The sequence below is a fragment of the Eptatretus burgeri genome, chromosome 18 (assembly GCF_056783735.1).
Source record: "Eptatretus burgeri isolate ZD-2024b chromosome 18, Ebu_testis_v1, whole genome shotgun sequence".
Lineage (NCBI taxonomy): Eukaryota > Metazoa > Chordata > Myxini > Myxiniformes > Myxinidae > Eptatretus > Eptatretus burgeri.
This window is the reverse complement of record NC_140978.1, coordinates 107,472-121,434: the sequence shown is the minus strand read 5'-3', so window position 1 is coordinate 121,434 and position 13,963 is coordinate 107,472. Positions and strand designations below refer to the sequence as shown.

Here is a 13,963-nt window from a genome sequence, read left to right as displayed (position 1 = left end):
ACCAAACTCGGGTGGTAGGTACATCTTATGACCTAGTGCTTTGGAAATTGTGATGCTTGCTCGGGACGCTTTGGTTCCCTAGCAACAACCGAAACACCTTCAGAATCGGTACCGTTCACGCGAAATCAATTTCGAAAGCCATTATCCCACGTAGGGTTATGAAATTTGGCACGAATGATCTACAGGTGATGCTCTATCAAATATATTCCGTTTTTGTGATATATGGAATGCTTTACCCACAGCGCCCCCTACAATTAGGGTATGCGCGAAAATTGGCGAAAATTGAAGGCCCCCTCGCGACCAGGTGAGTGCATCGATACGAATGAAACGTTGCAGGTTCATGATACTCAATGAGTACTCCAACTTTGCCTCAGGGCATATTGACCGATTTCGGTTTGGTCAGGGGTCAAAGGTCAATTAGTGCAAAAATCGATAATATGCGAGAGCTGGAGGTGCCTTCGCGCCAAATGCTGCTACTCCTAGGATTATGGTCGGATGGTCATAAAAATACACACTAATCGTCTGGAATACATTGTGCACAAACGATCGAGCCGGATTTACAATTTAGATCTTTGTTCACCCACAGTACCCCCTCGAACTTTGGAGATTTCCGATTTCAAACAACTACTCGGTATCCATTTGAATGAAAAGTACCGAAAATGCGATCACTAGATGGAACTGGATGAGATTTGATATGCATAATCGTAAGGTTATTCCTTATCCGCTATATGACATCCATTTTGCTCTATATCTTATAGTTTCCATGTTCGGCGACCCATCGCCGCCTACCAGCTTGTCTTTGTTTTTCTGTTTGCTACGTACCAGCAAAATCGAAGACGTTTTCAAGTATATGGGTCAGTCAATTTTGTTTTTCTGTCTGTCTGTTTTTGTCAATCGCCTGCAGGTCACAAATTCTAAACCGATCGTCGTGAAACTTTACGAAGTTGTATAGGGAATCTCAACAGAGAAGCCTATTGATTTTGAGGTCAAAGCTCTTCTTGAGGTCAAATTTGTTAAATCGTCGTTTTCATTCGATTGACTGGAAATTTGAACAGGATTTGCATAGAACATCACTGAATTGGGAAACCAACTATTTTTGAGGTCAAAACGTCAACTCGACCTCAAGCTTCTAAAATCATCAAATTGAATCTAAAAAATTGTCAGTTTTCATCCGATTGGCCTGAGCTTTCATGAAGATTGTCAATTTTAATCTTAATGAAATGGACAATTTGTATCCATGGTAACCGTTGGAGAGGGGTTGATTTTGCAAGTATCGTGCTCTGCACGATGTCTTTTTCTTGTCCGTTTGTTTGTGTGAAGAATATCTCAAAAAGTTGTGGATCGATTCTGATGAAGTTTTGTAGGCAGGTTGGGTGTGTGACAAGGACGAACTGATTAGATTTTGGTGAAGATCTGGATCTGGATTGGCCACTAGAATAATGTTAATTGATTCTTCACCATTGAGAGATAGGGCCAAAAACTATAAATAGTATGATATCTCAAAAAATTATGGACGGATTTGTACGAAACTTGGTGGACAGGTTGGGTGTGTGACATGGACTAATTGATTCGATTTTGGTGAAGATCCGGATTTGAAAATTATTTAATTTTAATTGTGATTCTTCACTATTTGAGAAATGGGGCTAAAAGCAATATATATAGCCTGATGTTTGAAGGAAATATTGGGCTTGATATGTTCTATTGGATCTTGCATTGTGCGGCGGTGGTATGCGCTCTACCGAGTGCCCTTCTAGTTTTGCAATGTGATAACACCAATGGAACATGAAAAGAGTGGTTGGCAGAAGGATGAATTGCCTGTATTTGCATTTAGCATTTGTGTCAACTTGGTGTTGGTGGTGGAAGTCTTACAATTGTGGTGAAGAAGGCAAGATGGATAGGAGATGATGTTAATGGATAAGAATGTAAACAGTCAAACAAAATGTCCAAGTTTATTTTAATTTTTTTTCCCCCCATTTGATGTTGGTGGTGAAAGTCTGCAGAAATGCCCATTTGGCACAATGTTGAAAAACCATAAGTATCATTTTTTGTTGTTGCAGTAAAACATTTTGCAGTTGTAATTGGTCATACATGTGTACCAATCTGCATAAACTGAGCCTTCCTCTTTACCCTCCCCCACCCACCCCTCTTTCTTGTTTCTTTCCCAAAGTGTGCACAGTCTGTGCGAGTAGGTTCTGATGTCAAGATGCTGGGGGAAATGATGTTTGGGAATGTTGCAATGAGTTACAAAGGGTCTACACTGAAAATACATCAAATTCGGTAAGTCTCATATTTTTGATAGTCCAGACTGATGTGTATAAATGGAAATTAAAATAATAATTGTATCAAAAACGTTTTCTGAAACTGAATTTGTCCTTGATTTATCCTGTGTACATGACTTGCAGGTTTGTGTGTTGGTTAATGCTTCCTCCACTATCTGAAAGTGCAGTTTGGCTTTGTCTCTTTTTCTGAGTAATGCTGTAGTGTATGAAGGCAACCATAAAATGTTGGTGAAGATGGTGATAAAAATTGAAAGGTGGATAAGAGTAAAGATATAGGATTATTGGGGGAGGGGTTAGTAGAGGAGGTTAAAACTGCAGCATTTTGTGTTATCTTACCATTTATAATGTCTGGTGTATGTCTGGTTATAGAATCAAACGTTGGGCCAATCTCCACCAAATTTTGCATATGTGTTGGGAGTACCTCGGGTGAGCTCATTGGTACAAAATATTTTCTCCCCACTATGAGGATGGTGAGACGATTTGTGGTCTTTGTGCCTGTGCACACGGCCTTTACTGACCGCTCCTAGAAAAGGGGGGGGGGGATTACTAGCCACTGTTAAAATGTACTTCGCCTGCCATCTCTCCCTCCCCCGCCCTCGAAGACAACTCCCAGAGTGGGTGTTTCTAGCTATATTAAAATATGGCAGTTGTGTGTGCATCTGATCATTATAGAATCAAACTGCTGGGCCAATCTGGGGAGACTACTTGCATTTTTTGCCTATGCATGTGGAATTGTGCAAGTGGGTTAACCACTGATCCCTGCATAAGGGAGGGGATATTGACACCATATTTCATTCCTGGAGGGAGTGGGTATTACTAGTTTATTAAATGGATTGCCCTTTGTCGCAGTGATGCACTTGTGATTGGTATCCTGTATTTTGTCCACCTGTTCTTTCACACAAGAGATTGCAGTTGTCAAAAGGGTAGCTTTCATTAGTTTTTATGAATGCAATTTCTATTACATCAAGCCACATGTTTATTGGGGGGGGGGGGGGGTGGAAACGTGAAATAATAACGTTTTAAATTTTTTTGTGGGAGTATGGGGTGGTTTTTGATCTCTAGGCTCATGGGAGAGCTTGTGGAACAGGACAGAGCAGAACATAAAACAAAACCAGTGGAAAGTGGGAGGGAAAAGACCCAACAGGAGGAGAGATGAACACTTGGATTAAGAATGAGAGTAAAGAGAAGAAAGACAAAAGGGGTGAAGAACAAAATGGGTACAAGCTCAAGAAGGGCAGAAAATTTTTTTAAGAAGAGGGTGGGCTTGTGGTGTGTTAATGAGGGTAGAGAAGAAGGGTATGAGATTGAATATAATGTGGAAGTTGGCTTCACAGGTGAGAGAAAAGGGAAGAAATGAATGGAGATATGCAATGAGCCATGTGTTTGTGAGTGTCACAAGATATCCTTCCTGCAGAAACCTTCAGAGTGTGTGGAGTGTGGAGTAGGGAGGGGAGGCATGGGCATAGACAGAGCAGGGAAATTGCAGATGGTACTTGAGCAGGAAGGAGGCATTAGAATACAAATACAGAGAAGGCAATGACCTATCTGAGAGTTACAGGCCAAAAGATTTTGCTTCATCACAGGACTTTTCAATATATTGAGGGACTTTGTTTCCACAGCATCAAGATGTGGAAGATATAATGAGGCAGGCATGCCAGCCCAAAGGGGTCAATAGTACTCCATTGAGCTGTGGTGCAGACTTTGATTTGGCTGAGGATGCCGAGTCAATGGCTGGCTTTTGACGCCAACTTGGATGTGTGATTTGCCCCAAAATATCACAGCTGATGGTGAGGTTCAAAGGTTTGTGGGAATTAACTTGTTCAAGAGGTTTGTTAAGGAAGTAAAAGGAAGGTTTCACCTTTGCCAGATGGTCTTTTTGAGAGAAAGTGAGAGTGAGATTTGTCAGGGTTGAAAGACATATTCCAAGCTATGGATGAGCTTCTGATTTTATCAAAGTCTGCAGAGAGGGAAGAACGAGGCTGCTGCCTGCCCATCTGAAAGATTAGGGGTGTGACAGCAGTGGATGCTGTCACCAGAGACTAGGATTTTTCCAAAGAATCAGAGATCATTGATGCAAATGAGGAACAGGGCTGGACCCAAAAGTATTGGGGACACTCCAGCCTTGACAGTGGAGGAGATGATGGAATCCTTTTGAAAGCCATGTTTTGACTCAAAGTGGTGGAAGTCAGTATACCATGAGAGGAGGTAGTCTTGGACTCCATTGACTGAGAGTTTGGAGAGCAAAGCAGGGTGCCAATAAGTGCTCTATGTATGTCCAAAGAGATTATACTGATTTCATGTCTTCGATCGATGGCCTCCATCCATTTTTGGGAGAAGAGAAGTAGCATGTATAGTGTGGAGTGATGACCATGTCTGAGTCTGAACTGATGATCCAAGAGCACAACGGAGAAGAGAAAGGAATTTGAGTTAACTGTGATTACGGATTCCATGACTTTTATTGTAATTGGAAGTGAGTGAATAGGCTTGTAGTTGAGAGTAATTGTGCTTGCACCATGCTTATGTAATGAGGTGGACAGAGGGTGCCATAGGGTAAATGCTCAGGTGGAAAGGATAAGCAAGAGAAGCAGAGCAGGTTTTTTGGATTAGTGTGCTGATGCCGTCTGAACCTGTCGGGGAATCAAAGTCTGTTTGCCAGAAACCTCTCCACCTTCTTGAGAGATAGACAGACAGACACAGCATTCAATCTAAGCCATTGGGTGCGAGTTAATCGGATAAATGAAGGGAGCAAGGTTTAGGGTATGTGAGCTTTGGAAACAAACACAATTGGGGTATTCTGCTAATTTCTTGAATACACCAGAAATTGTATTTGGGGCCATCTTTTGTGGGGTTAGTAGGTGTCCAATTAGGAAATAGAAGGGCAAAAGGTATCTTAAAGGGAAGTGATGGGGATTTGACCGAGTTGGGGGAGGGTTGAGGTCCCATGTCCTGCTTAAGAAAATGGAGGTATAACTTTTTCATATTGTATACATTATACAGAGATTGGCTTTAACAAGTTAACAATGACTGACTTCAAAGAGACATGCATGATGGATATCATCATCTTGCTGTGCAGGTCTCCACCACAACTTTTGCTGAGTAAGGTGTTCACTTTGAAAACTGGAGGCTCCACCAGCCTTAGTGGTAGCAGCAGCAGCAGCCTGTGAGTAAAGCTCTACATTTTGTGTTGATACATTTTTCTACTGTTTGCAAAAGTTCCAAAGTTATCTTGTTTACCATTAAGGGACCAAGCTAACAGTTATAGTTATTCCTAAAGAAATGAATAAAATAAACTTGAATGTGGTTTATGTTATTGGAATGATTGATGTTTTATTTATTTATTTATTTATTCATTTCCATCCTTGAGGATGTTGCACTGTCTTGTTCCCATTGTGCATAAATGACAACTATTTCTGTAGTTCTGCAATGCTTTATCAAAGCTGAAATTTGTACACCTCTTCATCATGAAACACCTTCATAATGATTGAATCTCTTTTCTATGAAGACTTGTCATTTCTCTTGTGTTTCCCCCCCCCCCCCCCCACTTCTGTCACAAACTTCTACACACTCTTCAATCCTACTCTTCCCTCCAGGTCTTCAAAGCAGCTGTTCACTGCCATCTCTTATGTTCCCCCATCCAAAACCACGATTTCTTTTCTATTCCTTTTAATCCACTCCAAACCCACCTCCTTCAAATTCCCTGCTTTCTCTCCTGAAAGTCCCTGTAGTGTCCATCTTTTTTACCCTGTGTACCCCACTCCATCCCTCTCCCTTCCACAGATCTTCTTGAGTCTCTGCTTCCCTCTCTTGCCCCTCTTGTCTCCTTCTCCCCTTGTTATACGTTCTCTGTGTTGGCTCTTGACTTGACATTGCATATGAAAAAACAAAAAAAGATAAACATAAAAAATTTTGTCTAAATTTGTGCAGTCACTAAAACTATCAATTGCCATCGGTATCTCAATACTTGTATATAGAGAGGCCAACATGTCTACTACAAATAAATTTAACATATCAGGGTTTTCATAAACTTTTGGAGTTGCCATCAATATAGGATGAGGTAGGTGTTTGAATGTTATGTGCAACAAGGCCTCCCCCCATTTGGCTGGGTACTCTAGGCTCTCTGAGTTGTATTGGGTAATCCACCAAGGTAAATTCATTTACAACTATAAAAGAACCTGTCCATGTGGATGGATTAATTCCCCCACTTCTAGTGTCGAGAGGCTTATGCAATTTGTAAATGATTGCAGACTGCGGTTATGTTGGCAAGCGTGGACTTGTGACATGTATGCATTATGTACAAGTTTTTAGGCCACCAGGAGCCTCAGTAATGTCCAAGGTCCACACTACCACCAGATGGCGCTATCCAATACACTATTTTCTGGTATATTAACCGCACCCATGTTTTTCACTCTCAAAAGAAATGAATGCATTGATCATTTTATTTGGAGCATTTTATTTGACTTCCGGTTCTGGGTTTGGAGCGTTGGCAGGTCTTCTTCAGGGCTCTCTGCTGACGATCTGAAAGTTAAGTTTCCGGTCATTATCTGTCCCGTTTTAACTGTTTATTTTCCCACCTGCATGTTACTGTGTGTTCCTAGTTCGGTTTTGTTTCAAAAATCGTGCTATTTTGTGAGTTTTTGTCGACCTTGTCTTACCGAGTGCTTGAGGCCTACTCATCATTCCCCTCGGTGTACAATTGTGTTTATTTGTATTTTCTCCCCATTACCTTCAATTTATATCTTCCCCACTTTCCCAACATCCCCCATCCCTCCCAACTAAACACTATTTCTTGTCTTAAATTTTAAAAACCTACCTTTCTCCTTCACACTCACAAGTCTCGATTCTTCTTCTTCTTCTTCTGCATCCTCCTCTTCTTCTTCTTCTGCATCCTCCTCTTCTTCTTCCACCTGCCAGCACACCATCCTTATGATACTGAGCTGACCCTTTCTCGCCATTACCTTCACGATTTCCTCCGATCTACAACCTTCCATTCCTGAATCTTACCTGTTCTTCAAAAATACATAAAAAAATAATAATCTTCCTTCCCAGCAGGCACACAGCATTGTTGCAACGTCGTTTGCCGGTTCTATCCTGACGTCAGAATTGGGTCAGTGGGAAGTTGTTTTTGCAACACCCATGATGGCAGATTTCAACGTTGTCACAACATTGAAGCATGACGTTATTTTTCAACTTTATCACAACGTTCATAAAATGGAATTTTTGTTTTTGCTTCTCTCTCAAATATAATTGACTGCACAAAGGCACCTTTAAGTACAACAACATCATCATGCAGTGTTAGTAAAACTGCTGATAATTCTATGCTTGCGTACATTATGGGCATTAGGAGCATAAAAGGTATTGACCGATAACTTGCATTTATATAAAATGTAATTTAAAGTTTTAGCTACTGATGGCATACTACCCATTGTTACAAGATTCATAATTAAGCAACCTCAGGTAAGAATTATGAGAAGATGAAGAACCACATATAAATTTTGCTATATGACATAATAGTTGACATTCAATTGGTAGAAATTCAGCAATGACTGGTAAAAGAGTACAATATGGGTCCTACTTGGGAAGTCAAACACCTTTCTGATAGAATTTCTCCATGATATATATAATTTAGAAATATTTTTACTTGTTATGTCCCACAGCGGGCATCAATAGAAAGAAGTGCAAAAAGACTTAAACAGATGATACTTGACATGACATGAACAGTGCATAAAATTATATAAAACTGAATTACAATCAGGCAAATCAATGAGACCAAATATATATCTATGTGTGTATTCATACAAAGAAAATATATAAATCTAACATCATTAAGTATGAAAACACAATTTTGAATGCATCTCACATAAATAATTCCAAAGCACAAAAAATTAATTTGTTGGGTGTTTTCAATCTTAATTTCACAAGAAAATGAAATAACTTCATTATGCATAAAAGTACATGTAAATATTTTCACAATGTAAACTTCGGCTGGGTTTCCAACATACAGCATTACAATTAACTATCCTGCAAATTCTTAATAATCAAGGACGTGGATGGCTGGCACAGCGTGTTGCTGTTGCTCGTTATTATTACACTAGTGCGTGCCTGTACGTGCAAAAAATATATATAAAAAACAACTTTCAAACAACTACACAGGCCGTTCCTTCGCTCTCCTAAATGACGACTGCATTGGGGCATTGTGTTTATCTATAAATGCGCATAAGAAATAGAGAAATTATGAGAATACAGTAAGTCATCACTATACCGGGTGTAGTGGCGTGCGCCTGTAATCCAGCTACTCGGAGGCTTGGGTTGGAGGATCGCTTGAGGACAGGTGCTCTGTGCTGGGCCGCGCTATGAGAGGGTGTAGGGCAGCCCGGAATTATGGCGAAACCCAATCCTTGTCCCTGTGTCGCAAGAGGCGACCAGGGTTGCATCAGGAAGAGCATCCGGTGTAAAACCTGTGCCAAATCAGTATGCGGATCATAACGGTTGATCCGATGTGGCGACCCCTAACGGGAGCAGCCGAAAGAAGAACAACAACAGTAAGTCATCACTATTCGGAAGTCCGTACGTTGTAACCCGTAATGGGGAACGTGGCTGTGGATTTCTTCCCCATCGGCCACGCCTACGCAGTTGGTTTGGTAAATAAATGGCCATAACTTGGGAGGCACTTGTCCGATTAATATCAAACCTTGAAAAGGCACACGCTCAGGTCCCCAACAACATAGCTGGCAAGTTTCAATTAGATCGGACCAGTGGTCACAGACACAGAGATTGCTGGAATTATAGATAGATGAGGGCTTGTTCCTGCCCGCACCTGCCCGCCGATCAGGGGCATATTTCAAATGTTGTGATATGGCAGTGTCCACAGCCGCCTCCATTGCTGTTGGCTGACTGGCCATGGTACTGTCTGAAAAATAATAAGAATTTCCACTTCGTATATATTGGGCTTTATGATCATCAAACAAGACTTGCAATGTGAATTACGCTCAAGTCATGCACATTATAAACTGTCATTTCGCAGAATTCATTACCTCTGACAACTTTATAAAAATTCAGGTTCCGGAAAGGTCTCTTCCCATTCTTTCCACACAAATTGTATGTGGACATCACAGCATTGGACATCACCCTTATTTTAGAAAATAAAAACAATTTAGTACACCAGTGTTCGAAGCAGCTTGTAACAAATTTTAAGTTCCACTGCCCTTAAAAAGCCTCAATTAATATTATTCTTTATAATGTAAAGTTATTTTCATGACTTTTGATAACCATTTAACCAATGGAAAACAATTGTGCACCGACAAACTTGAACAACTCCCCAAGTGACAAACTACCGCAACTGGAACGGGCATTCAGTAGAGCACATACCTTCGCCAACGCTACATTTTGCCCCCCCCCCCCCCGCAGAAACCGTTGATTGTGAGGGTATTTAATCCCATACCATATCTGCCATCTCATATGTGTTATGATGGCTTAAAAACAGTAAATTTCCTGCTGTTTGACACCGATTCACGTACATTGTACAATTTCTGTATGAACTCTCTGACCTTTTTGGGTGTCGGTGTCAAGTCAATCTGATGACAACTGGTCACATTATAAGAAATTATTTTCTGGCATTTTAGGGGCATTTAGCACACACGAGTTTATGTTTTTCTAAATAAGTTATTTATTGTGAACAAACAAACATTCATTTTCAGAAAGTATGACATCTGAAAGTACGAATTCATCTGTGTGTACTCTATGTAGAGCGTTTGACATTAGTTAGTTGCACGATAGGGGGTTGAAGTACTATCGATAAATAGAACTATAAGTTGTGAAATACGCCTCTCCTGGTGCCAAAGTCCCATTGGTTTGCATGGAGAGAACTATGTTTTTGCCTGCTAATCCGTTTTTATTACTTGCATCCTTACAACTGTAAAATGTGCATATCTTTTATTTTTTAATATCTTCAAATTGCACCAGCAGCCAAAAGCATCATGGCACATAAGAATGACACATTTGAAGCACACATCAGGTGATCGTGCTTTTTTTAGAATGGTTGACATCAGCTGGTTGTGGTTGCGCAATCCAAAAGTAATACATCAGCTGGCTCCCAATTTATAAAAAGGAACATTTTTTTGTTTAGTGTGCGTACGTGTTACTAAGGTAGGCACATTTTGTAAGTTCAGTGACACCCCCCCCCCCCCCCCAATGCTTCAAACTCACCAATAAAGTCACTGTCAAATATTACACATCACAGGATAGGGAATTGAATTCTAAACATTTTGAATCTACTTGCATGCAAATTGTATAAGAATTGACCACGTTATGATAATAAAGGTCGTTGACCCCCCTGACTTTTGACCCAAACCGCTAACAAAGGTAATGACGTCATTGTGTCATATCGTATATCACAATATTGGGCATTGAATTCACAACATTTTGGCATTGGTTGCATGCAAATTGGATAAAAATCGACCGCACTATGGCAAAATGACGATTTTGACCTTTTCATGACCTCGACCTTGACCTTTGTACTCTTAATTTTGTAATTGGTTTTAGAGTGTGGGGAACAGAACAGTCAACATTTTGGTGTTGGTTTCATTCAAATCGGATAAGAATTGACCGTGTTATGACTAAAACCACACATTTTGCAATGTCGTGACCCCCCTGACCTTTGACTCCCAACCGCTAATAAGGGTTATTATGTCATTGTGTCATGTCACATATCACAAGATGGGGCATTGAATTCTGAACATTTTGGCATTAGTTGCATGCAAATTGGATACAAATTGACCGCACTATGGTAAAAAGACGATTTTGACCTTTTCATGACCTTGACCTTTGACCCGATCGCTCCCAAAATCTAATCAAATGGTCCTCGGATAATAACCAATCATCCCACCAAATTTGCTGCAATTCAGTTCAACACTTTTGGAGTTATGCGAATAACAAACAAACACACGTATTCAAAGGGCGGAGGAGCTCCTTGTGAGCCAACGGCCATCCATATTTAGTGCCCAACTGTGTCTGCAGACGTCCTCCTGCAGTTGGGTTACTTCTTATTAGGAGGTTGGTGGCAGGATTTGCACTCCAGCCACCATAAAACCCTTCATTCCGCAAAATGTAAAAATGCAAAAAAATCTGAAAACCCACTCCGTGGGAGTACCTCCTGTGCAGCTTCCCTTCGCAGGGCAGCTCACCGGATGACGGGATTGGGGCAAAGCCTTCGGGACCCCCAATCTTTGATCGGAGGGAAACCACGGGGTAACATCCCTGGGTCAGATTGCGGGAGAGTGTGTCGGAGTGGTGCTGAGGTGTCGTCCACCAGACGGCGGTCTCCTTGGGTTAACCTGAGGCGGTCCCTTCGGGTGGGTGCCTGGAATGTCCTATCCCTAAGAGAGGATGATCACCTGTCTCTTATCATATGAGCTCAAGCGTTTGGACATCGGGATTGCAGCTCTCTCTGAGGTTCGGAGATCGGATTGCGGCGAGATAATGGTGGGTGGTTACACCTACTATTGGTCTGGTCGCTCTGATGGTTACCATACCCAAGGAGTTGCTGTAGCTGTGTCCAATAAGCTGACCCCAATGATAATTGAGGTAACACCGGTCAACGAGCGTATTATGAGATTAAGGATTCGTCACTCCTTAGGTGTCATTTCCCTGGTCTCTGTTTATGCTCCGACTGAGGCGAGTGATCTCACCGTGAAGGATGCATTCTACGCCACACTCGAGTCTGTGGTTGATCAGTGCCCCAGACGAGATACACTTCTAGTCTTGGGGGATTTCAATGCATCGACTGGAACTGATAGGGATGGTTATGAGGTGTGTGTTGGTCCCCATGGGTCAGGAACTATGAACCAGAATAGCACTAAGTTCCTTGACTTTGCAAGAAGTCATGGACTTAGGGTGGCTGGTTCATGGTTTCAGCGCCCACAAGCTCATCGCTGGACTTGGTATTCCAACGCTGGTGGTGTGGCAAAGGAGATTGACCATGTCCTCATTGACGGTCGTTGGAGGCTGATCCAGAACTGCAGGGTCTACCGGAGTGCTCAGTTCCTCAATACTGACCACAGGCTTGTTGTAGCAACTCTAAAGCTGCACCTTAAATCCTGGAGAATGGTACCATCCCAGCCTAGGCTGGATGTTGCCAAGCTCAGGGATGAGAGAGTAGCTGAGGAGTTTGCAAACAGGCTGAGTGGACACTTGGGGGGTCTGGGTGCTTTGGGGGGTCCTGAAGAGTTGTGGAGCGCCTTCAAGACCACCGTCCTTGATGTTGCCGGTGGATGTCTTGGAACTCACCGCAGGGCAAAGAAGAATTTTGTCTCTTGAGGGACACTGGATACCATTGACCAGAGTCGCAGGGCCAGGCTGAATGGCAGAGCTGAGCTGTTCAGAGAGCTGAGGCGTAAAACTGTATGTGCACTGAGGGTGGACAAGGAGGCCTATGTGCGAGGAATCTGTGAGGGGGTAGAGCATCACCTGTGGACAGGTGATTCTCGTCCCGCTTACAGGGGAATTCGCGCATTACGTTCATCCAAGCCCATCCCTCGGAGCACTGCAGTTCGAGCAGAGAGTGGTCGGCTCTTGACAGAGGAGTCTGAAGTGAAGGCCCGCTGGGCCGGTTACTTTGAGCGGTTGTACCAGGCTGATCCCCCAGCTGTCGAGTCGGACGTCAAGGGTGTTACAATCCCTGTTGCTGACCCTCAAATCAACTGTGGTCCACCTTCGCTTGTGGAAACACGGGCTGCGGTGAACCAGTTGAAACAGGGCAAAGCTCCAGGGATCTGTGGCATCCATGCCGAACTTCTCAAGGCTGGTGGAAATGCTGCACTCGTGCCGTTGCATGCATTTTTGTGCTCTGCCTGGAACACAGGCATCATCCCAACTGACTGGAAGAGGGGCCTTGTTGTCCTTCTCTGGAAAGGGAAGGGTGATCGCCAAGACTGCAACAACTACCGAGGGGTGACGCTGCTCTCAGTGCCGGGCAAGGTCTTTGCTCGGATAATTCTTGATAGGGTTCGCCACCATCTGCTTGAGCACCAGCGTCCAGAGCAGTCAGGCTTTACACCAAAGAGGTCAACGATTGACCGTATCCTTGCACTTCGTGTCCTCACCGAACGCAGACGAGAGTTTTGGCAGGGGCTGCTTGCAGCCTATGTTGATCTCTGTAAAGCGTTCGATTCAGTGAATCGGGATGTCCTCTGGAGGATTCTTGGTCTTCGTGGGGTGCCACCAAAACTGATCGATCTGATGTCTGAACTCTACTCTGGTACTGAGAGTGCTGTGAAGTGTGGTGGTACCACCTCTGACTTATTTCCAGTTGTTACTGGAGTTCGTCAGGGATGTGTACTTGCCCCTACACTTTTCAGCACTTGTATGGACTGGATTTTAGGGAGGATGTCGGAGAGATCAAGTTGCGGTGCATCGTTTGGGAATGTCAAGATCTCGGACCTTGATTTTGCAGACGATGCAGTCATCTTTGCGGAGACTTTAGACATCCTTTTGGGGGCCCTCGAGGTACTGAATGAGGAGTCGGAGCCGCTGGGATTACGGGTTTATTGGGTCAAAACTAAGATCCAGGCTTTCGGTGACATCTTGGATGCTGCTGTCCTGTCTGTGTCTGTTTGTGGTGAGGATGTTGAGGTCGTGGAGAGATTCACTTACCTTGGCAGTGAAATTCATGTCTCTGCTGGCTGCGAGTC

The 13,963-nt window shown here is 42.8% G+C and overlaps 1 protein-coding gene across 10 annotated transcripts in view; it reads left to right on the top strand.

The window, feature by feature from the left end:
• Positions 1–13,963, top strand: part of LOC147008442 (folliculin-interacting protein 1-like) — a 177,455-nt gene that overhangs the window by 57,664 nt on the left and 105,828 nt on the right. For 8 of the 10 annotated variants that reach the window (XM_085863561.1, XM_085863560.1, XM_085863557.1 and 5 more), the window contains 2 exons: positions 2,168–2,277; positions 5,353–5,439. In XM_085863561.1, the coding sequence (XP_085719687.1) occupies positions 2,168–2,277; positions 5,353–5,439 (197 nt within the window). Of the gene's footprint in view, positions 1–2,167; positions 2,278–5,352; positions 5,440–13,963 lie in introns of those variants that run through there. The other 2 variants (XM_085863566.1, XM_085863565.1) reach the window with 2 other exon arrangements.